Genomic DNA, 25538 nt, shown 5'->3' with positions numbered 1-25538 from the left:
TGAATGACAGTTTGCTCAACAAATTTAGCCAATTGCAAGTGGTCGACCTTTTCAGTCAACTTGGATAAGACGCAAATGTTAAAAATTGGACGGTAATTTGCAGGAACCGCTGGATCTGGTTACGGGGTCTTAAGAATAGGACAGACAGTTGCTATTTTCCAAGACTCAGGAGCTGAACTCAAAAATAAGCTATGATTAATAATAGAAAGTACAAGAAAGGGACACCCAAGATGGCTGCTGTCACATGAAGCTGGGCAGCCATGCTCCTGTTTGCTCCCAACAAGTGTTTGCCTTCGACTCTATTTTTCAAAGGTGAGGAAGAGGAGAGGAAAGGTAAAGGCAGTCTCCTTACCGAGTCCCCAATGATGCCCCAGACCTTGTTTCTGCAATTTGCTTGACCTGTAATGGTGTGGGAGCTACCGGATGTCCCCTCGCTGAATTAGAAGGAGATAGAATCGTTGAGCCCTCCTGATCGCACTCTTCTGCAGCTGGCTGCTTCCAGTTCGCTGACTGTAGGCAGGGCAGATTCCCCTGGTAAGTTTGTCTCAAGGAGGAGAAGGAGCACTTGGCACTGCCCTGAGGCTGGAGTAGAGGTCCAAATAAGCCGGTGGTGGAACAGGCTAACTAAAATAAAATAATACCCAGACCTGGATCAGCCTTTGGGCCAGCTGCAACGACCTCATCACTGAAACTGCAAGTGGTGCAGGCATGCCCTTTGGTGGTTTCGCCTGGAGCTTTTGGAGGAGGAGAGCTTTCCCCTGTGATGACTTAGAACCCATCTGGAAGGCAATAACTGATTTGAAAACTACTGTGAGTATGCAAATAGACCAAGTGGAGACCTGAGCTTAAACCTGTGTGTACTAACTTTAAGGCTATATAGTCAACTGTTCTATAAAAGAACCAGGAGGGCTTGTTGGAATTGAGAAAACAAGTGGAAGAGCTAAAAAAAGACTCAGAAATCCCTTATCCAGGACTGTATTAATATTCATTGGAAGCAAAAACAGCTTGAAAACAACTTGAGACAGAATAAGTGGCTGAACAAGGGGTTTTGGCTCCCTCCCCAGTGTTACCGGATAGTTTTAATATATCAGAGATTTTGGAAACATCATTGGATACAGTGGAAGATTGGGCTACATTACTTGTGTCCTTTGCTTTTGAATCTAATGTGCTGAGGATGTTATATTGCATTTGTTTCGAACCATGGTGAGACTGCACCTCGAATATTGTGTTCACTTCTGGTCGTCATATCTCAAAAAAGATATAGTGGAATTAGAAAAGGTGCAGAGAAGGGCGACAAAAATGATAAAGGGGATGGGACGACTTCCCTATGAGGAAAGGCTAAAGCGGCTAGGGCTTTTTGGCTTGGAGAAAAGGCAGCTGAGGGGAGATATGATAGAAGTCTATAAAATAATGAGTGGAGTTGAACGGGTAGATGTGAAGCGTCTGTTTACACTTTCCAAAAATACTCGGACTAGGGGGCATGTGATGAAGCTACAATGTAGTAAATTTAAAATGAATCGGAGAAAATGTTTCTTCACTCAACGTGTAATTAAACTCTGGAATTCGTTGCCAGAGAATGTGGTAAAGGCGGTTAGCTTAGCGGAGTTTAAAAAAGGTTTGGACGGCTTCCTAAAGAAAAAGTCCATAGACCATTATTAAATGGACCTGGGGAAAATCCACTATTTCTGGGATAAGCAGTATAGAATGTTTTGCACTTTTTTGGGATCTTGCCAGGTATTTGTGACCTGGATTGGCCAGTGTTGGAAACAGGATACTGGGCTTGATGGACCTTTGGTCTTTCCCAGTATGGCAATACTTACTTACTTATATTTCAAACATCATTCAGATATATTTCTAGGGAAAAGAGTTTGGTGTTTTCCATATATGCAAGGAAACCCAAGAGCGTCTGTGGTGCTTCCTGATCATGCATATTAGAGGTATTAATAATGGTGGTACTTTCTTTCTTAGCTTCCCTGTTGAATGTTTCGTGAAAACAGTGGAGGAGTGGCCTAGTGGTTAGGGTGGTGGACTTTGGTCCTGGGGAACTGAGTTCAATTCCCGGCACAGGCAGCTCCTTGTGACTCTGGGCAAGTCACTTAACCCTCCGTTGCCTGCCGCATTGAGCCTGCCATGAGTGGGAAAGCGCGGGGTACAAACGTAACAAAAAAAAATAAAAAATTCAAGGTATACAATATATTTTCTTTGACCTTAGACAGTTATCGTCGTTTCTGGATAATAAGTTTCCAATTCAAATTGGACTACCTTCTTAGATGGGTATTTTCATTAGATGGGTAGACTCATCTTTGGAAAACCTAAATATGAAAGTGCAAAGCCCCTAAGAGAGAAACTACACTGGCTCCCGCTCAAGGAACGAATCGAGTTCAAGATCTGCACAACTGTACACAAAATCATTCATGCAGAGGCACCTTTATATATGCTAAACCTAGTGGACTTACCGCCCAGAAACGCCAAAAGATCGGCCCGCAAATTCCTCAATCTGAACTTCCCCAGCTGCAAAGGAACGAAATACAAACAAGCCTATGCTACTACCTTTGCGTACAAAAGCATACAGTTATGGAATGCACTACCTATGGCCCTGAAATCCATGGACAACCTACCCAGCTTTCGCAAATCCTTGAAGACATATCTCTTCAATAAAGCTTATAAATAAAACCCTTCAGGATCTAAATCATTCCCTACACAAATACATCAAAAACACATCCCATATGACATTAACTTACACATCTCCACCTAAATCACCTCATACCTCAGCTTGTTAGTGACAGTATATACGATCATGTAATGTACATAAGAACATGTACCGTATTTTTCGGACTATAAGACGCACCGGACCATAAGACGCACCTAGGTTTTAGAGGAGGGAAATAGGAAAAAAAAATTTTTCCTTTTTCCCTCCTCTAAAACCTAGGTGCTCCGGTGCGTCTTGTCCGAGTTTTGGATCGCCGTCCCCTACTTACGTGATGCCATGTTCCCTGGTGGTCTAGTGACGTCGGGGCAGGAAAGAGCCCCCTCTTTCCTGCCCATCGCGCTGCTCTCCGTGCTCCTGACTGCTTCCTGACAGTCTCGGCGAGATTCAAAATGGCCGCCGAGAATCCCAAATTTTGGGGGAAAAAAGTGCGTCTTATAGTCCGAAAAATACGGTAATGACTGATTCATAACACCACTCTGTAAGCCACATTGAGCCTGCAAAAAGGTGGGATAATGTGGGGTACAAATACAATAAATAATTCTGGAGTCTCGGGAATTTGGAATTTAGTGTTGACAGTTGCTCTTTTTTGTGGAATCTGTTGTTCTGTAAATTTCCTTCTAGATTTTTGTTTGGAATGGTCTCTTCTCCCATAGTGGACAAAACTATTATTTTATTTTCTAGTTTATTATACTTATTGTATTGCTTTGGGATATCATTCTTTATTCAGTTTTTCTATTATCAAGTATTTTGCTTGTATAATAATTTAAAATTTCAATAAATACAAAAAAAATAGAACACACTAAAGGCAGTAATCCCTGTTCATTCAATTTTACCCAAGAAGATGGAACAGGATCTAAACGACAAGTAGTTATGTGGGTTTTTGACAATAGCTTAGAGAGTGGTACAAGAGTTTGTAGGTGAAATTTAGACTATGTTGGAGTTCCCATTGCCGTAGTAAGGGGACTTCTTCCATCCATAACAGTAGTTGCTGTAGGTGTCATGAACTGAGAATGTAAAGTTGTTGTTGTTTTATTTTAGGAAACAAATAGTCTGCAAATTGTTCCACTGCTGGAAGTGAAAACTTTGTTCAAGAAGGAGGAGATGTTAGTTAAACTTAAATATCGAAGAAAAAAATAATTTGCGGGATTAGCTGAATCTCTAATTACAGTTGAATAACATTCCTTTCTTGCCTTTTTAAGGGGCCCTGCACTAGCGGTGGTGGCTGGTTTTGCCGCACACTGAGGCCCTTTTTACCACAGCAGGTGCAAAGACCGAAAAAAGAAATGTCGTGCGGTAAGACTTCACTTACTGCATGGCCATTTTGGGGGGGAGCACTTACTGCCACCCATTGAGGTGGCAGTAAGGGTTCCTACACTAACTCGGTGGCACGCACTGCCCAATTACCACCGGGTAACTACTGTGGTAAAAAATAGGAACCTATTTTCCTTAGCGCCAGGAATGGCGCGTGCTGAGGGTGGAGCTATCGCTGGCGCCCGCATTGGGCCGGCGGTAGTTCCAGATTCCCATGTGGTATACGCAGGTTGTGCTTACTGCTGCTTTGTGAAAGGGCCCCTAAATGAATAGTTGTAGAGGTGCTGCCGTTCTTTACAAATTGAATGTGTATCTAGGGTCCTATTTTTCCTCCATCTGTGTTCAGCCTGATGGACTTGTTGTTTCAGCATATGTAGATCTTTATTAAACCACAGTTGACGGCAGAATTTTGAACAGAGTACTTCAGTGGGGCAATGGAATCAAAGGCACCGCTCAGTGTAGTATTCCAAGTAACTACATAGTAACATAGTAGATGACGGCAGAAAAAAGACCTGCACGGTCCATCCAGTCTGCCCAACAAGACAACTCATGTATTCCCTACTTTGATTTGTACCTGTGCTCTTCAGGGCACAGACCGTATAAGTCTGCCCAGCACTATCCCCACCTCCCAACCACCGGCTCTGGCACAGACCGTATAAGTCTGCCCAGCACTATCCTCGCCTCCCAACCACCAGCCCCGCCTCCCACCACCAGCTCTGGCACAGACCGTATAAGTCTGCCCAGCACTATCCCCGCCTCCCAACCACCAGCCCCGCCTCCCACCACCCGTTCTGGCACAGACCGTATAAGTCTGCTCAGCACTATCCCCACCTCCCAACCACCGGCTCTGGCACAGACCGTATAAGTCTGCCCAGCACTATCCCCGCCTCCCAACCACCAGCCCCGCCTCCCACCACCCGTTCTGGCACAGACCGTATAAGTCTGCTCAGCACTATCCCCACCTCCCAACCACCGGCTCTGGCACAGACCGTATAAGTCTGCCCAGCACTATCCCCGCCTCCCAACCACCAGCCCCGCCTCCCACCACCGGCTCTGGCACAGACCGTATAAGTCTGCCCAGCACTATCCCCGCCTCCCAACCACCAGCCCCGCCTCCCAACCACCGGCTCTGGCCCAGACCATATAAGTCTGCCCAGCACTATCCCCGCCTCCCAACCACCGGCTCTGGCACAGACCTATAAGTCTGCCCAGCACTATCCCCGCCTCCCAACCACCAGCCTCGCCTCCCACCACCGGCTCTGGCACAGACCATATAAGTCTGCTCAGCACTATCCCCGCCTCCCAACCACCAGCCCTGCCTCCCACCACCGGCTCTGGCACAGACCGTACTTGTTCTTCCAGAGGAAGGGTCACAAAATCTGCAAGAAATCGAGTAAATAGTGGTGGAAAAGAAGTAAAATCTATACAGTGCAGTGACCTCATCCAGTAACCATCAGATCTAGAAGAAGAAAAAGAGCCCATCAGACCACGTAACTAAAAGGAAAGTTGTTGGGAAGACTGGATGGACCATACAGGTCTTATCTGCCGTCTTCTACTATGTAACTATGTAAAAAAAAAATGATCTGATCGAAATACAGGCAGAGATGAAAATCAGATAATGCAAATGGAAACGAAACATGGATCCCAGTATTGCTTTTAAGCGATGATCAAGACCCCTCTACTTGGGGGCTGGAGCATTCACAGCTGATCGTGGGGTGGAGAAGGGGATACACAGAAGAGCCAATGGGGAGCAAGCCAGGGGCCACCCATCTAGTAGAATACAACACTCCTACTGAACCCCTGGATAAGCCCAGGGGCTACAGGGTTAGCTTATCGCTCTATATCCAGTCATCATTCTTGTTTCAAAATTGTTTTCCCAACACTTTGGAATCAGCTTCTGCTTTCCATATGGGCTTTGATCCTGGCGAACTGGGAGCCAGATGCACAAAGGTCCCGTTAAGAATCCGTCTGCATTTCCAAATCGGTAAAAATTTACCGATTTAGAAACACAGAGGGATTCAGAAAGAGAATCGCATACAAATGAGCTGCTCGTTGCTTTTGCGACCCAGCTCATTTGCATGCAATTTGGGGGAAGCCAGTCGGTGAGCAGAACAGTCAGTCGCTATGCGTGGCTCCTCTGTGCATGCTGCAGACGGCTCTCATACACGCAGACAAAGGATTTATGCAGTTTCAGAGTCGATGCACAAATATGTTTCTTACGTAGTGGTCACTTTCTGGGTGCGGTTGAGGGAAGCTGGGTTTGATTCCCACTGCAGCAGCTTGTGACTCTGGACAAGTCACTTAAGCCTCCATTGCCCCAGGTACAAAATAAGTACCTATATATAATGTAAACCACTCTGATTGTAACCACAGAAAGGTGGTATATCAAGTCCCATCCCCTTTCCCCCTTTCCTTTTAAAAAATGTAAGCAGGCATTTGACACTTTTTTTTTTCCTTAAGGCATTTCCTACAGATTAAACTTTGCCTCCAGGGTAGTTCCCTGCCCTTCCCTTCACATTTGTTCTTTTTGACTACCTTTGTCTAGGTCTTTTTGCCCCTGTCCCTCCTTTTGTAACTTAGGTCAATATTTGTAATCATTTTAAAGTAGTTGCTTTCTGCTGTTTTTAGTTAATTGATATATTTTAATGCAACACCTTGTGTTTCTTCCTCTGTCTGTCCCCTTTTCATTTCTACTCTTGAGCTGTAATCTACTTAGATGCAATGGGTTACTCTTTGCCCTGAGCAGCCTACAACTAAGCCTTACCTCTGCATTTTTACGCTCTCTGCAGGGTGTGGGGGTCCACTGTCTGCATGGTTATGGAAGGACTGGCACCATGCTCGCCTGCTACCTGGTAAAAGCGCAGAAAATTACCGGCGTGGATGCCATCCATGAAATCCGGCGCCTGAGGCAGGGCTCAATTGAAACACAAGAGCAGGAGAAAGCCATCATCCAGTTCCACCACCACATCAAGTGAGACAAGGGCACAATGCCTCGCTCTCCAGTTCTGGAGCTTCAGGGTAAATTCCTCCTACCTAGCTACCCCTGGGGAAGGACAGTCTTGAGCAGCAGTTCTTCCACCTTTCCCCTCAGACAAAAACAAGTTTCCTGTTTCTCTGCTGACATCACTATATGTGCCTACGGAAAGTCCGGTTCTGCTGTGCTGTTTGGAATAGCTCCTTCATTCTACAGTGGACATAATAATAGTAGGAATATGAAATAACAATAAATATGGATTTATTATTTATGTCCATGAGAGGAAGTCTCTCGGAGCCCTTGAAACTTTTTAAGGGTAGCAACCAGAAAAATGACTTTTTCCAAAATGGCAGGGAGAGCTCCCTCACAAAAAAAACAAAAACCTGCTTAAGATGTATAAAATAACCTAAAATTTGGTTATACACTTTTAAAAAATAGGTGCCGGTGCCAAATAAAATAGTAGTAAGTTATGCACGTAACTGTTGAGCACACCCTTACCCTGCCCATGTGCCTCCCTTATGATAAGCAAGTAGCGCATTAAAGTAATAGAATTCCGCTTAGCCACCAGATCCTATATAAGTCGCCCAAATTTGGGCGCAGATCACAGATCCTCATGTAAACTAATTAGCCGATTAAGCGATAACAATCTATTTTATTGGGGTTCACAAGCCCTTAATTTGCAGTAATTAGGAGTTGTGTAGATGTGCCCTATGCCTTCTTCTGTACCTAAATTTCTTAGTGCGCAACTCCAAACAGGGCGTGACCACGGCAGGGGCAGATCGGGGTGCTGCCAGAAATTAGGCGTGATGTTACAGAATGCCTGGATTTGCATACCTAATTGTAAATGCTTACACCCAAAGTCAGGTGTGAGATGCTTGCTAATCCTAGTATAATGTAAAGGTCTTCCGTGTTGAGCGCCTTTTACAGAACACTAACTTAGCATGGATCATCCCGCACCTAACTTTGGATGCCATTTATTGAATCCCCCCCCCTAAAGGCCAGATTCTATATATGGCGCTTAATCTGCGCGTAAACATTTCCGCCTAGGCATAGTCTATAAGATTTAGATGCGGTATATAGAATACTCTTAGTTAACATCCCAGAAGTACCTAAAACTACGTGCCTCCATTTACACCAATGAACACGTGTAAATTTGGGAACGCCCACGAAAAGCCAGTTTCTGTGCCCATGGCCATGCCCCTTTGAACTGCACGCTTTAGAATTTAGGCACAGTTCATTACAGAATATGCTTAGCGAGTTATGCATGCAAATTCTAATTGTTGCCAATTAGTACTCATTATTGCTTGTTAAATGCTGTTAAAAACACTGATTGGCTTGTTAAGCCAGTTAAGTTTCGTGCATTGTTATGGAATATGCTTAGATTTCAGCGCAGAACACTAGGCGTGATATAGATAATCCGGCAGTAAATGAGTTGTGCACTGAGGTTATACAATACCGCTTAGCACCCAGCTAGCAGTTACACAAGTAACCATACTAGTCACACTCATAAGAGCTGGTGTTTATATAACTTACGAGCACTGCTTCGTGCGTAAACATAGGCACCAAGATATAGACTTGCCCTTAATGCCCCTCATTCTATAACCGGGCGCCAGCATTTATGCACTCCTTGCGCACATAAGTTTATAGAATATTGTCGTGTGTATAAGTGTTTGCTTACCTGCATAAGTAACAGCAGGTGCCCAAGTGGCCTAGCGCAGACATGAGGGGTCAAAGCATGGGTGGGCACTCACTTATACTGTAAATTAGGCACATTCCTACCAGATTTATGGACCTGCAGTTATGCAGGTCTGTGGCAGGTGGAAATGAGGAAGTGTAAATGATAGACATGCTGATGGTGCATTACGCTACTATTCTGTAACCGAATCTGAGTGCCCAGTTGTCATTAGAAAATAATTGCCTATTGTGCGTTATCAGAGCACCTAAATGGAGGCGCCCCCCTCCCCCTGTTAGAGAACTGCTTCCTATGGGAATAATTTTTTAAAGGTTTTCCATTTTTATTTTATTTAAATCATTTCTAGGCACATAACCAAAAAACATTCACAGGTAATATAAAATACTATATATACTCGAATATAAAATGAGATTTTGGTCCCAAAAATGGGGGTCTTGGTTTATATTTGAGTCCCCACCTGATGACCGGCACTTTTGCCTCCTCTCCCCACCTGATAACCAGCACTGCTGTCCCTGTAGCATCCACCGTTCCCTCCCCAACTGGAAGCTCGCACTCGCTCACTTCCTCTATTGTAAAGAGGAACCCTCCCCCTCCCTGGGCCTACCTTACAGTCCTGGTGGTCTGTTGGTGAGCTGGGACAGGAGTGATCCTCCTATGCTCCTGCTCATGCGTTCTCCGTATTGAAAATGGCTGCCACAAGTTTCAGCAGCAGTCTTGCGAGATTGCCGCGGGAATTCGCAGCAGCCATTTTCAGTACAGAGACTGAATGGGCAGGAGCATAGGAGAGAATCGCTCCTGCCTCAGCTCAACACTGGACCACCAGGGCTGTAAGGTAGGCTTGAGGGGAGGGGGCAGAACCAGCCATGGCAGGACACATCGGGAAAGGCAGGAATGCCGGATGCCACTGGGGTGGGGGGGGGGGGGGGGCAGGAGAAGGAAGGAGAGAGAACTTTATATTCAAGTAATCCTATCGGTTTATTAACATTTTTCCCCCTTTTTTTTAGGGGAAAAATGTTATCTTGGTTAGCTTCAGATGGGTTTCTATTTGAGTATTTACAGTACTTAAAAAAAAAAAAAAAAAAAAACAATAATTCAGTTTTAACATAATACATTTTAAGATTTGCCAGCCATGTGCCAATCAATGTATCCATATCATGTAAAATTCCATTTTTTTAAATCAGTCTAACAATTTACATAGCTTTTTAAAGTGCTTTCTAACAGGTAAAAGCTGATCAAAATTGCAGAGTTGATCAGGTAAAGAGTTCCAGAGTTGTGGTCCCATGACTTGAAGAGGATGGCACATCTAGTAAAATAAGTTGTAGGAACATATACCCCGGATTCTATAAAGGGTGCGCAAAATTGCGTGCCATTTTGAGATGAGCGTGTAACTAAATTGGCTAGTGAGCCAATTGGTGCCAATAACTGGATGCTAACAATCATTTGCGTAAATTGGCAACAATTTGGATTTACGCACACATTCTATAAAGATCCGCATGCAACTCAAAACAGGACGTGGCTATGGGAGGTGCATGGGTGAGTCAGGGGCATTCACTAAAGATGTGTGCAGTATTATCCAATACCGGGGATTCACACCTGAATTACGTGCCTGGATTTACACCAGTTTCAGTTGGTGTAATCCTTGTGCCCAAAGTTTGGCATGGCAGTCGGCTCAAAGTGCTATAATGTAAATGATGCCAAACTTGGGGCACCATTTATAGAATAGCGCTCCACGCAGATTTTTTTTCTGCAACAAATTTTGAGTGCCACTTACTGAATCTAGTCTAATCACTCAGGGTAGTAATTAGTCGAGTCTCGTCTGCTATGTGTATGACATGGATCTATAATTGGGCCCTAAAAGTTCACCACCCCTCCCCCAATATTCAGTGGCACTGAAGTGGGCACTGCCACGGAATATTGCCTCTGACCACCACCAAAAAAAGGTGGGCAGGTCAGGGGTGATACAGGAGGCGGCGTTAGGGAGGAGATGGGGTTATGTGGGTGCCAGCACTGAATATCGGCCAATATCTGCATAACATTTTGTATCTTAAAGTCCCCAATCCCCCTCCCCTCAGTCCACGTGTGTGTGTGTGTTTGCGCCTACACATGTAGGCTCCATGATCCCTTTCACTTTCAACCTGTAGTACCGCATGAGCTGTCACAAAAGATCACAGCATCCATTTGGTACTGGCAGTCACAAGAGGCAGGAGTGAGGGGGCTTCTCTCTTGCCCCCCAATGCTCCAACTAGACCACCAGGGAGCAAAGGTAGACCTGGGGGGACCTACCTGGACTGCTGGGTGGGATTTGGGGTTGAGAGTGGTCCATTCCGGGGGGGGGGGGGGGGGAGGGGTCTTTATGCCATGGGCTGAGAGGAAGGGGTGGGAAGTAGGGGGATCAAGGGACTTTTTTTTTAAGCTACAAAAGGTTATGTGGGTCCCAGCAACTGCCTTATGCGGACCCCAGCTGAATATCATCTGATCCCACATGAGCTCCTGCAGCCAGCCTGCTTGAAGTTAGCCCCTGGTAATTGGTGCTGGCACCCGGAAATGGCCCAACACTGAATATTAGGGGCTAATTTAGCCAGCCATGATCAGCATTTCAAAAGCTTGGACCGCCGCAGGTTGAATATTGACCTGCTTGTGTTTTTTTTATAGCAAATAAAGGTGTCAGACCATCCTTCACAGGTAGGGTAATCAGTGAGGGACCTACTTCATAACAGCCAGGCCCCTGCAATCAGAGTTTAATGGAATTCCTTTTAATGTGTTCTGTTACACCAGTATATCCTGTTCCAATAAAACATAAGGCAGCACTGGTTTTCAGAGCCTGGGATCGTTCATTAATTCTTGGGAACAATGTGTCAATTTTAGCAGGTAACAGAAAAGGTGCCAGTACTCAGAATCCCCCGAATAAAGCCCTGCCTATAACCATCCTATATAATAAAAAGCACCTCCAATGTTCTGAAGCTGACTCCGCGGCAGTGAAAGTTTGAAGGGTTCGTGCTGCCTCTAACGCTGTATTCATCTCCTGAATTGATGTCACGCATTTCCGGATTCGTCACAAACAGCACTGACCCAACCACAGGATAGCAGCACGAGGCACAACCTGAGCGTCTATATCTTTCCCTTCGAGTTCGTTCCCTCAGAGTCCTGCCCTCGCAGAAAGAGGAAATTACGTCAGCAGGCGGGACTCAGAGGGAACGAAGGGAAGGCTACAGACGGGCAGGGCTTTCAAAGATGTGGCCGCTTTGACGGAGGTAAACAGGGGAACGAGGAGAAGCTCTGGGTGGCTGGAGGGGGGCCAGGGTAGCGAGGAGAATCTCTGGGTGGCTGGAGGGGGGGAGCAGGGGAGAGAGGACACTCACTGAGTGCCTGGAGGGGGGGGGGCAGGGGAGAGAGGAGAATCGCAGGGTGGCAGGAGGGGGGGGCAGGCGAGAGAGGAGAATTGCTGGGTGGCTGGAGAGGGCAGGGGAGAGAGGAGAATCCCTGGGTGGCTGGAGGGGGGGCAGGGGAGAGAAGAGCATCGCTGGGTGGCTGGAGGGGGGCAGGGGAGAGAAGAGCATCGCTGGGTGGCTGGAGGGGGGGCAGGGGAGAGAGGAGAATCGCTGGGTGGATGGAGGGGGGCAGGGGAAAGAGGAGAATTGCTAGGTGGTTGGAGGGGGGGCAGGGGAGAGAGGAGAATCACTGGGTGGCTGGAGGGGGAGCAGGGGACAGAGGAGACACACTCGCACCCAACGGTCTCACTCTCTCTCTGTCACACACACTCGCACATTCACTCTCACACACACTCTCTCAAACATACACACTCTGAGAAAAACCTTGCTAGCACCCGTTTCATTTGTGTCAGAAACGGGCCTGTTTTACCAGTTATTACTAATTTAACATTTTTTATATTCCCCCTCCCCCATGAGTCCTCCAATAACCTGTATTAATCCCCTCTACCCTCGTGCTCCCCTTACCCTGGACCATCTGTCTCCCTTTCTACCTCATTCTTCTTTCCATTCAGACAAACTGGGCAGTGCCTGAGGGCCCAGAGGCTCTGCCTGGTTGACCACCACCACCTCACATTACAGCCCTCCCCATCCTACCTTGGAGGGCCCTAGTGGTCTAGTGGCCTCTGTAGTGCCATCATGTTTTAAAAATGGCTGCTGAGACTTCCTGCGGTAGTCTCGTGAGACTGCCAAGGCCAGCACAACTACTGCTGGAAGTCTCAGCAGCCATTTTGAAAACAGGGCAGGGCCGGGCACAGTAGCAATAGCAAGCAGGAAATAGCGGGGTTCTTTCCTGCCCCGAAGAAAGACACTAGACCACCAGGGCCCTTCTAAGTAGGACCAAGGAGGACCCACTTTGGTTCAGGGTTCTGTAGTATATGGGAAGGGGGCGGCAACTGCAGTGGGGGGGGGGGGGGGCTGTAGTGTGCGGAAGTGGGGCAGCCCCAATGATCTTTACTGCCCGGGGGCCCCGACCACTGACAGTCCGCCCCTGCCGGTGTGGTGTGTGTGGAAGCAGGCACAATCTTGACCATGTGCATAAATGGCTGTCCAGTTTTATAAAAGGTCTTTTCTACTTGGGAAATAAGCTTTATATAATTTAACCCCAACAAGTGCGCCAAGGTTACACAGTGGCTTCTTCATAACAAAAAGTTATTTCACTGAGAGCTGAGAGGAAGGATAATAGATTAAGCTTAAACTGGATTGTGGCCTTAAGGAAAAGGCATGTCTAATGACCTCAGGGGTAAAAGTCAAAGGTTAAAATAAAGCCCATAAAATATTTGTGAGGAACTGAAATGGGTCCTGTGAACAATAAAACCAGCAGGGGAAGGGTCAAGCTAAAAGTTTGATAATGATCATTCTGCTTTCATAACAGTATAAAAACAGTCCCAGCTTGCACCAGCAGAAGGTGATGTGAGTACTGCAATGAATGAACTACCTTTATGTGACTGAAGGAGTTAAGCAAGACCCTGTACAAGTCAGACTGCATTTGAAGTACTATGTTCAGTTTTGAGGTCATATCTTGCCAAAGACTCAAAGCCATTCAGAGAAAAGCAACCAAAATGCTACAGGCTCTGTGCCGGAAGACATGGGCAAAGGGAGAAATATCTCCCAATCTCTTTAATCATCAATTTACATACACCTTTACAAACAAACATTGGCATTAGGCTGAGTCCAGAACACATACTTCTACATTTGCTCCACAAATGCATCCAATATACTGCAGTTATCATTTCTTTGTGTCCTCTCAGCCACAATTCCGTATTTACGAAAAGGGCAGTGTTCCATCATAGTAAAGTTTGATGTATCCTTCCAATTCACAACTTTAAATTTAACAGTAATAGCTAACAAAAAAAAAAAAAATCAAATGTATCTCTTTTAGAAATTGGGATATGTAAATCCATCAGTTTCCAAATAATAATCTTGTATGTGAGCGATTCATGAATAACTAAAATAGTCAAGATCACTGTTCAAATATCTGCTCGATACTCTCACTGCACAACTGGGTTGTGATCACCCAACCAGAAGCAGCCATCGGTCTGTTTCACTGTTCCTTCTCTTCGCCCTGTTTCTGAAGGTGAAGGATTGGGACACTGAAGGCCAAAAGGAACAAGAGGATAGGGTAATATCTTGCTACGAGAGGCAGAAAGAGTTAAAACTAAAATGAAATGGAAAGGGAAAGATCAATGACTGACACAGATATAGGTGAGGTATAAAGAAATGAAGATGAGGGAAGAGAAACTGGTATAACAAAGTAAGCAGAGCAGTGGTGATGTCACGCTACAGAGTGACATCAATGCCTAGCTAGCAGCTAGTCCTATGTGTACCCAGCAGATCCATTTCTGGAAATTCATTATGAGTACGGATTGAGACATAGAACTGAAAGGCGAAAGGAGCAAGAGGATAGGGATAGATTTTGCTATGAGTGATAAATATAGAGAGAAACGAAATGAAATGAAGTGGGGGAAAGAACAATGTCTGACACACAGAGGAGGTATGAAAGAAGACAGGAATAGAGAGATGAAATATAAACTGGATTTGATGGCTTGGAATAGAGCAGTGGTGAGATCACAATTTAGAGTGGCTGCTAGTCCTGTGTGTGCTCAACACATCTATTCCTGGAAATTCACTAGGATTAACAAGTTGAAAAGTGTGTACTTATAGTGTAATATAACAGTGCTGTTCTGTCCCCTGACAGCCTTACACTAGTTTGTAGTGTGGCTCTAAAATACGTTTAATGCCTTTATTGTTATTCTCACATCTAAGGATTTTTACTGCTGCAGTTCTCACTGCAAAGATATATGAGCAATGCATTGTGTGTAATGTAGTCTCACATGTAATGCAGTCATCCCTTCTTGTCTGTATAAAATCTGTTACTAGTGGTCTATTCTCCTGCAACGACCTTGGCTCTTTTATCTACCTGCTGTCATTTCCTGGTCATTCTTACAATCTCTGTCCTGAGAGGTCAGCTGGGCATGACCTTCTTTCCCTCTAATTGAGGACTGCTCCCTGGGACCACCCCCCTGCTACTTGATGGCAGGTTCTGTCCCTACTGGCCCCTTTACATCAGCCTCCCTGGGCTTGTGTGAGCCCTTTGTTTCTTGACCTCCCCTTCTCCATTCGGCATTCTCCATCTTGCTTCAGACAGCTATGTCCTGCTAAACCCCCTTGTAACAAACCCGTTTTTTACCTTGTTCATTCTTTCTCATAAGATATTGCATATTCTAGCCACCCAGCTCTGAACTGCTCACATCTGTTTAACTATTCTCCACCTATGCAATAAAGCTTCTTCCCTTCGATTTCTGTCTCCAACCACTGATACAGCTCTCAGAATAATGGAGTCTCTGTTGCCTTGGGGCAATACTTCTGAACATCTGACTGTGAGTAAACTATCTATATTTATTCAATAAAGGAAATTTCAGAAAATAAAGAGGCTTCAGGTGTTTGCTGGTGTGCCAAAGTTATACTTCACAGGCTTCACAGATATTAAGCTTTAAAAGGCCTAGACAAGTGCTTTTCCTCTTTTTTTCTTTCCTCGGACTTAGACCAATGCTGCAGTGAGTACAGCGGTAGGAACGTTTTAGAAGACGTAGGGGACACAAACCCATCTACACCAGGTGTTCTGCAGTTTGCACATCTTGTTCTTTTCATCTTGAAGATCACTGTAGCCAAATAATCTAAGTACTCTGTCAAGCTGGCTCAGCCTCCCAGATTGCTGCCTGAATCTCACTCCAGGGCTGGGCTGTGATCGCTCAACCAGAAGCAGAAATCAGTCTTTCTCCCTATTCATTTTCCATGTTTCAAAGGTGAAGGACTGGGACACAGAACTGAAGGGCGAAAGGAGCAAGAGGATAGAGTAGTATTCTGCTATGAGAGATAGAGAGAAAAAGAGAGAGAAAATTAAAACTAAAATGAAAGGGAAAGGTCAATGTCTGACACAAACGAATGAAGACAAGAGGATTACATTGAAATATAAACTGGTTTGAAGGACTGAGGTAGAGCAATGGTGAGGTCACAATACATTTATCTGGGGGAGGGGGTGTTTCTGAGGGATGTATTTGCACAAGAAGGCACACAATTTAGGGTTACCATATGGCTCCAGAAAAAGGAGGACGGATTGAGCCAGCCGGGTTTTACTTCCATTGCTTTGAAAGCAATGGATGTAAAACCCGGCTGGCTCAATCCGTCCTCCTTTTTCTGGAGCCATATGGTAACCAGGGTTGCCAGGTGGAAAATTTTTTTCCCACCCAAACCAGCCTAAATCCAGCCCAAAACCCGCCCAAACTCAAACCCCGCCCCTGACACCCCCGCTGTCAACCCCGCCGTCATCGGCCCCGCCTCCCCATCATCGGCCCTGCCTCCCACGTCATTGGCCCCGCCCCAGAACGTCACTAACCCCGCCCCCCGCGGCCAAAAAAACCGCCTAAAAAACCACCCAAAAGACAAAAAAGAAGCCCAAAAAACCGCAACCCGCCGCGGGCAAAAATTTCCTGCGGCGGGTCGCGGAAAACTGCCCAGTTGGGCGGTAAAACCGCCCACCTGGCAACACTGATGGTAACTCGTCTGTGTATCTGAACAAGCTATTTTATTGGTCTCTCTTTAACTGGCATTCTTTTTTTTTTTTTTTTTTTTTTTTAAAGTTTCTTTATTGCAACATGAAGACATATACAAACATCTGCTACCACCTGCAGCTCAGTGTCACTCTGTACATTGCAACAAAAACAGTGCAGATTATACACCCACAGACTTGTATGCTTTGGTCCTCATGTCTTTTTCCTTATTAACCCCTTCCCTTATAAATGAAACTCCCCCTCCCCTCCCCCTATCCCGCTTACCCTCCCTCCTCCTCCCCTATCTGGCTATCCATTCCTTTGCCTCCCTTAACCCACCGATCCGGGGTCCGGTGCCAAGAGCAGGTCCTGCGCTCTCCCCCATATGTCTTTATACTGACGGTTGCTGAGCACCGTTGTAAACTTTAATGTCATATACATCCCTTGAGCCATTTCCTTCATATAAGTCTTCCACTGATCCAAGGATGGGGGCGAAGTATCAACCCACGCTTGTAAAATGCATTTCTTCACTAATAGAGCAGCCAACAGAACAAATTTACACTGGGCTGCACCCAGTCCTTGCTGTCTAAGAGATTCCCCACAGCCCATCAAAATAGCTGAATACTTCCACTCCATTTCACGCTGCAATGTCTCTTCAATAAGGCTCCCACACTCTTCCCACATTTATTGCAAGCATCATTCTCCCACATCCCCATGATCTTGCCCCCTCTCTTTAGTGATGTGCACCCTATATAGGATCCTTCTACTGTATGACTTGCAGAGCTGCATTTGGGGTCATCTTGCCTAGTCCCCCAAAGACTGTGCCCAGTCGTTTCACGGATATCTCCCCGCCTGTGTCCCTACTCCAAATCTCTGCTAACTGTGGAATATGTTGTGCACCCTGGGATTCCCGGATTAATTGGCACCATTGCGACAGTCTATTGAAGTTTGGCGGAATTTGCAAAAAAAATTTGGTCTAACTGCGTGAAATACACCCGTTCCCGTCTCCTGCGTTCCACACTCAGCACATAATCTCTAACTTGAAGGTATGCAAAGAATTGCGAGCCAGGTAGCTGTAATTCATCTCTAACTTCGGCAAACGTTGGGAAAGCCTCCTCTCCCGTTTTCCTAAATTGTCCTATGAATCTACAGCCCTTTTCACGCCAGTCACTAAATACTGATACTCCTTGACCCGCCGGGAAGGCCATGTTGCCCGTTAGTGACAGGAATGGACTAGTTCCTCGCACTGTACCGCCATGCCCTCTCCACCATCTCCAGGCCAGCTGCAGCGCTGCTACATATGGGTTATCCACTATCTTTTTGGCTCCTTTCACTGCCCACGACTCTAATACTGTGAACGGGTCATTCTGACCACACCAACTCTCCCAGAAACCCACCGTGACATAGAAACCCTCCCCCGACTGCAGCTCATGAATCCACCGCATTAGCGCTGCCACATTGTAAGTCCTTAAATCTGGCAACTTTAGGCCTCCCTGTTTACGAGTATGAGTAAGTTTAACAAAGGAGAAACGTGGATGTTTCGCCCGCCAAATAAAGGTACTTATCACACTCCGATACAAACCAACCTCCGTCCTCCGTACCCATAGAGGAAGCATTTGTAAGGGGTATATTAATTTAGGCAGCATTATCATCTTAACCAAAGCTATCCGGCCCATAAAACTTATAGACAAATCTTTCCACTTGCCGCAAAGTATTTTTACTTCCTCCACCCGATCCGACACAATCTTCTTATGTACCCATCTCTGATCCGCGCTTAAGAACACTCCTAAGTACTTATTGCCCTTTTGGGCCCATGTCAGAGGGAACACCATCTGTGTCCTACTTGCACAGGGATCACTGATGGGCAACGCTTCTGACTTCCCAAAATGTATACTAAGCCCTGAAAGTTCCCCATACTCCTTAATAATATCCATTGCCAGAGGTAGCGTTTGAGACGCCTTATCCAACATCAAAAGCACGTCGTCGGCAAACAAATGTATTCTATATTCTGCTCCCCCTACTCGTAACCCTGTTAATCTAGGCTCCTGCCGTATTCTAGCCGCCAGATGTTCCAGTGTCAGGATAAAGAGTAGCGGCGACAACGGTGATGGATCCTCTGTGCTATTTCTTTCTTGTTTGAAGGGGGAGGGGTTAGAGTGGTATTGGTTTTATGTTTCTAGATAGTTCATCCTTTTTAAAGCCTGCAGATATCACAAATGTGAGTGTACCTGAACAAGACAACAGAAGTGGCTAGAACACAGTACTTAACCATATTCTCAGCTTGGAAAGCAACACTTCCTATTCAACCATAGGGACCAGGGAACCAGCAGATCCGACAGCTGCATCTGCTCCCAGCAGGTAGGAAGAATGCACTGGGGGGGGGGGGGGGGGGTGCACAGCAGCGATCCGCCCTGGGTGGCAGCCAACTAAGGAACGTCACTGCTGCCAGCTCACCAGATATTCAAACCTATACTTCTAGCTCAGTGTGAGAAAAGAGCTGCCAAGTGAATACTACTTTGATTGCCTTCTCTTCATCTCATTTCCCTGTCTCTTTCTTTTTCTCTGTGTCTTAGGGGCCCCTTTTGAAAAATGGCCTGCGCTGGTGTATTGGACACGCGCAGGTCCATTTCTCAGCGCGCCTACAAAAAGGCCTTTTTTTTTTCTTGGATGAAAATGGATGTGCAGCAAAATGAATATTGGCGTTTCCATCTTGGGTCTGATCTGAGACCTTACTACCAGCAATTGACCTAGTGGTAAAGTCTCATGTGTTAACCGGAAGGTAATGGTCTACGCACGTAAAAAATGAAATTACCATCCAGGCCACGCGGTAGTTCAAAATTAACGCACGTTGGATGTGCCTATGCGGCTTAGTAAAAGGGCCCCTTAGTTTTAAAGTTGTATTATTACTTATCGGGGTAGTGATATGTGATTTTACTTTTTTAGCAGAAATCATAAATTTGCATATCCTTCACTTAAGCAGATTGCTCTATTCTGATAGGTCATAGACATTTCATCCCCGTATTCACACCAGGTGTCTGAGTAGAAAAGCAAGGCACAGTGCCCCCTCGCGTGCACGGAGCCACCTATAACATGGCGTCATGCCCCAACGGGCATGCGCAGCGGGGTGCGGGCGAGGCATGGCGGGCATGTTCCCACCGCCCAAGGGCACCCCGCTGGTAAGGGGGGTGGCGAGCTAGAAGGGATTTAAAAGCCCCTGGGCGGAGCCCGGACAACCTCTTCAGGCGTCCGGGTACCAGCATGCAACACGCACCTCTCGGATACAGCCTTGTGCGCCTCAACCCGGCCCGATCACCGGTTCACCGTGAGCAGCAGGGACATACCTGTAGCCATCAGTGTGCTTCGCTGATTCAAATGCCCCTAGGCTTGTTTTTCCCCAACTTCCAGCTCCATTTACCGACGGAGCACCGCGAATATCGTCGCGCTTTGCGGCGGAGGCAGCGCTATCACGTTGATCATTGGGCGGCGGAGGCATCGCTCAAACGAGCCACTGTGGGCTCCCTTGTAAGTAAAACCTCCGGTTGGGGTGTCCGGTGGGCGGGGGATACAGGACCCGGATCCTCCAGGGAACTCGCGGATCCCTGATCCCCGCCATGGGCTGAATACTGAATAGAGAGCGGTCTGCGGGCGGGCAGCGTCAGCGATGAGTTGTAGGTGCACCTCCTCTTTGCCTCACCTGCTTCCATTCCGGCCATTCTTCCGGGCTCGTGCACGACTGCGGTGCGGGAAGACTGGGCCTGAGGGCGCGCGGGCCGAGCCGGGCGCCGTGTGGAGTCCGGGGCGCCATGTGGATGGGGTGGGGTCTCCCATTGCATCCCTTCCGCGGCTTGCGGCCTCCCAGCCTTTAAAAAAAAAAGAAGCAGAAATTTTGGGGGTAGTGGGCGTGGAGCTCATCGCGTTGCGAATTCGATGAACACAACACAGCGCTGCGATACTCTTTTAGAAGGTAAAACAAAGTGGTGCAATAGACAGAGATTGAAGGGAGCCCGTCTAGTCCACTGTACGCAAGGAGGCCAATTTGGTTAATCTTTGTTTCCACTCCCCCTTGCTATTCACTCACAACAAAGCATAACCTATGAGGTGCTGCAATGAGGTCTAATAGACATCAGGGGAAGTGAGCTTATCTAGTCCACTGTTTGCAAGGAAGCCAGTTGGGTCGATCTCTGTTTCCACTCCCCCATGCAGCCGTCAGTCCCACTCACTCAAAACAAAGCAAGCAAACAAACATAGCAACATAGTAGATGATGACAGAAAAAGACCTACACGATCCATATAGTCTGCCCAACAATTTAAACTCACATGTGCCACGTTATGTGTATACTTGAACAGGATCTGTTTCTGCCATTGTCAGGACACAGACCGCAGAAGCAATCATACGTTAGTCCCCGATGTAAGCAATGGGCTGTCCCACGAGGGAGCACACAGGCGGCAACCATCTAGGATAGCTCTAGGTCGCACGGGAGTAAAGGGAAGTACATAGGACAGACATATATGATCAGAGCGCACAAGCGGTGGCCATCTTGGGGTGGTTAGACAAAGAGTTATGGGTATCACTCAGGGCGACCATATTGGAGAGGGCACGAATCGAATGGCCTCCAGGCTCTTAATAGGGGATAGCAGCCATCTTGGTAGGCCATGACAGGGAATTCGAATGCACACTCCTCCGGCGTGCCATGTCCCAGGACAGACGCACATTTAAAAAAAAAAAAAAAAAAGAGGGACTACGAGTCCTACTTATAGACAACGTGTGGCCTTTGAAAGAAATGTTCTCACCAGTGACCAGCAGATCGCAGTTGAAGAACTAACCAGCTTCCGCACAAGACATACCACAAAGAACAACACATGTGAACTCCCCCACATGTATTAAGAAATGTCCTATAATGTACTCTTGTTATATTACTATCATGCTTTATCATTATTATTATTATTATTAGCATTTGTATAGCGCTACCAGACTCACGCAGCACTGAACACCTGACACAGAGAGACAGTCCCTGCTCAATAGTGCTTACAATCAAAAATACAGACAGACAAGACAATTAAGGGCGAGGGAAGTACTGGGCGAGAAGGAACAAGGGGAGGGCAATCAAGTAGTGGCTACGAGCCAAAAGAAGTGGTGAAAAGGCAGGTTTTCAGCATAGATTCGAAAACAGGCAACCCAAAATCCTTCTGTAATACCAAATGTCTATTCTCTTCTTCCACTATGCACGATATATTGTAAGCCACATTGAGCCTGCAAGAGGTGGGAAAATGTAGGATACAAATGCAATGAGTAAATAAATAAATAAATAAAGATAGATAGATAGGAGAATTGCACAGAAGAACAGGAAAATTTCCGATGGCAATCGTACTTGCTTATGTCTCATCTCTTTCTCTGTCTTTCATAATTTCAAAGCAGGTTTCAGCTGGCAGCACTCTGACGCCGATGGCAACATATGGTAACAATCCTTAGAATGGGCCTGTTTATTAAATTTACAGAGTCCGTAGTAAGAAAGTATTAAAGAATTGTAATGGATGGAAATTAAAGGTATGCCAGCCTTCGGGTGCTAATACCTTTAGACGGGGCCTGCTTCTTAAATTTACAGTGTCTGGGATGGAAACTTAAGGTATTCCAGCCGTGGGCAGGGAAAGAGAAGACTAGGATGAAAATAATTTTGGACAGGAATGTCATCAGCTGCTACTAAATGAAGTATAGAAGTCGTTATATTATACACTAGTAAAAAAGCCCCGTTTCTGATGCAAATGAAACGGGGGCTAGCAAGGTTTTCTTCTGTGTGCATGTGGGAGTGTGTGTGTCCCTGCCCTCTGGCCTCTCTCCCCTCCCCCCCTGAGTCCTTCACTGTTACAGAGCGAGCGATTTGATTTCATGCTTTGCTGTTTTCCTTCACTGACTGTGTTACAGAGAGGGCGGGGCAGACACTCATGGGGAAACCGGATATCTCTCCCCCTTCACACTTCCGGCTGGAGGCTTCATAGAACGTTGGTGTTGCCTTTTATATAGAGAGATATTGCGAGCAAGAGTAGCTCCCTATGACTAGTGGATGGTTGATTGGAGACCAGCCAGTAACAGCTCCCTAAATGCACAGTAGATGGCAACCAATACCCTTCCTCTCAACCAAAAGGGAGGAAACCTCGGCCACGCCGCTAAGACAGCAGGTAGCTCTGCCTGTTAAAGAGAGTTTCCCACCAGCACCAGCAGACCTCAGCATTACATTTACCATTGCCTTTTAAAGAGATGTCCCCAACAGCAGATGGTGGCATAACATAGCATTGAGAATTTACCATGCCGATGGCACCATATACGGCAAGTATATATGTATGTATATACGTATATTGGTATGGGTATATGTACAGGTATAGATAGGTATATCGCTAAAAGATAGTGAGAAATAGACGTTTCAATTGTGGGGGCCTCGCCGGTGCAATGCACGAATGTAATCCAGATAAGTGAGTAATGACCATTTCGTTAGTCTATCTTTTCAGTCCATCTTTCAGAGATATCACCTCAACCAACTAAGAGACCAGTGTCAGCGGCTGGGACAAGCAGACAAGGGCTAAGAAAATAGAAAAGAGTGGAAGGTGGACAAACATCATCACACAAGCCCAGAGACGGTCATGGATGGCACGGAGTGCGAGAACAGCCAGCCGCGGACCTGGGAGCTCAGAGCCGAGTTAGTTCGGCTAACAGCATGGCGCATCCGCAGCATCCGGGCAACGTCAATCAGGTTTGAAGCAGAATCTAGCACATGGGAACAAGACCACTAGGCGGTGGGGATTGGCACAATAATAGAGGCCCACATACTCGAAGAAGGTTTTACCCAGGGTTTAGAATTCCTTATTTCGGCCCGAGTTTCGGAAGAGCGTTTAGGAACTCCAATCAGGGATGCGCATGTGCCGGGAGGCTCGGGCACGAACAGATAAGGCAGTGAAACCAGGGAAGGTGGCGGGCCTTTTTTCCCTAATCAGCCTTGTCGAAAGGATCAGTGTGTACCCAGTAGGAATTATCACCAAAATGACCGTGGTTGATACAAGCCCATGATGCACCAGATATTAAACAGCAGGTGACTCCGGTGAATGAATCCCCCCCCCCCCCCCGACAATTAGGGCAGAGATCCCTCCCGAGGATAGTAGGGCAGGGATCCGTCATGGCCAAGGCAGACATCGAGTCGGCCCGAGGCAGACATCAAGTCGGCGCCGAATATTGCTGCCAGCACACTAGGACGATGTCTGGGCTGTAAGTGGGGTTTAATTCGATTATGATAAGTGCATGTACATGGGTTGCTCGGCATCCTGCGCCGGGTGTGAATGTGTCAGCACATTGCTGCAGTGAGCCCAGGCGATAACGAATAACATTCACTGCCCGTGAAGGTTATCAATAGAAATCAAACAAAATAAAACATGGAAAAGAAAATAAGATGATACCTTTTTTATTGGACATAACTTAATACATTTCTTGATTAGCTTTCGAAGGTTGCCCTTCTTCGTCAGATCGGAAATAAGCAAATAAGTACATAAGTACATAAGTACATAAGTAGTGCCATACTGGGAAAGACCAAAGGTCCATCTAGCCCAGCATCCTGTCACCGACAGTGGCCAATCCAGGTCAAGGGCACCTGGCACGCTCCCCAAACGTAAAAACATTCCAGACAAGTTATACCTAAAAATGCGGAATTTTTCCAAGTCCATTTAATAGCGGTCTATGGACTTGTCCTTTAGGAATCTATCTAACCCCTTTTTAAACTCCGTCAAGCTAACCGCCCGTACCACGTTCTCCGGCAACGAATTCCAGAGTCTAATTACACGTTGGGTGAAGAAAAATGTGTTAGCAGATAGTATATATAAGAGAAACGTCAAAGCATTACTTTGACAGTCTGACAGAGTGGGAGGGTGGGGGTATGCATGGGGACATCAAAGCATTTCATTGATATTCTAACAGGATGGGTGTTGGTAGGTGAGAGGAGGGTAATAAACAGAGAAATAAACAGAGAAATACAGCTTTATGGTTTATAATGGATTAGAAAACCCAGATCCTTATTAAGTCCTGTTTGTTGGGTGTCAAAATATTCAATCATTCTTATTTCAAAGGTCTTACGTTCTGTGTTTGCCCAGCGCATCCTTTCCTGGAAATTGCATTGTTCTCTTTTTAATATGCATAAAATGATCCACTCCCCCTTTTCCCAGGCTGCCCCATACTATTAAAAAAAAAAAGACTACTGATAGGGGGTGTCCCAGCCCTGCCCCCGTTTCCAGGCTGGTAATAAGAGCGCTGAATAGGAATCTCCCCCCTCCCCCTGTCCAAAAAAAGGACAGTAGTGGGTTCCTCAACTAGTACTCTGACCAGTTGGAAGAGAGGGGTGGGGAATTTCCCTGCTAGTAAAACTGGAAGTAGGTAATCTCTGGCTCAGAGGAGAATCCAGAGGTCAGTGGCCAGACTCATTTGAGGACAGGCAGAGCAGCAACAAGAAGAGACACAGCCATCACTCTGCAAATGATTCAGGAGAAGAACATAAGTACATAAGTAATGCCACACTGGGAAAAGACCAAGGGTCCATCGAGCCCAGCATCCTGTCCATGACAGTGGCCAATCCAGGCCAAGGGCACCTGGCAAGCTTCCCAAATGTACAAACATTCTATACATGTTATTCCTGGAATTGTGGATTTTTCCCAAGTCCATTTAGTAGCGGTTTATGGACTAGTCCTTTAGGAAACCGTCTAACCCCTTTTTAAACTCTGCCAAGCTAACCACCTTCACCACATTCTCCGGCAACGAATTCCAGAGTTTAATTACGCGTTGGGT

The 25538-nt window shown here is 46.3% G+C and overlaps 1 protein-coding gene across 10 annotated transcripts in view; it reads left to right on the top strand.

Annotated features, from left to right (window-relative positions):
- The window catches only part of DUSP23 (dual specificity phosphatase 23), a 118763-nt gene extending 111497 nt beyond the window's left edge, over positions 1 to 7266 (top strand). For all 10 annotated transcript variants that reach the window (XM_030187078.1, XM_030187073.1, XM_030187075.1 and 7 more), the window contains one exon: positions 6811 to 7266. In XM_030187078.1, the coding sequence (XP_030042938.1) occupies positions 6811 to 6996 (186 nt within the window). In that variant the 3' untranslated portion in view covers positions 6997 to 7266. The remainder of the gene's footprint in view (positions 1 to 6810) is intronic.
- Positions 7267 to 25538: the final 18272 nt, after the last annotated feature.

The sequence above is a fragment of the Microcaecilia unicolor genome, chromosome 14 (assembly GCF_901765095.1).
Source record: "Microcaecilia unicolor chromosome 14, aMicUni1.1, whole genome shotgun sequence".
In the NCBI taxonomy this organism is placed as follows: Eukaryota; Metazoa; Chordata; class Amphibia; order Gymnophiona; family Siphonopidae; genus Microcaecilia; species Microcaecilia unicolor.
Note: the sequence above shows the minus strand (reverse complement) of the source record. Positions and strands in the feature narration are given on the sequence as shown.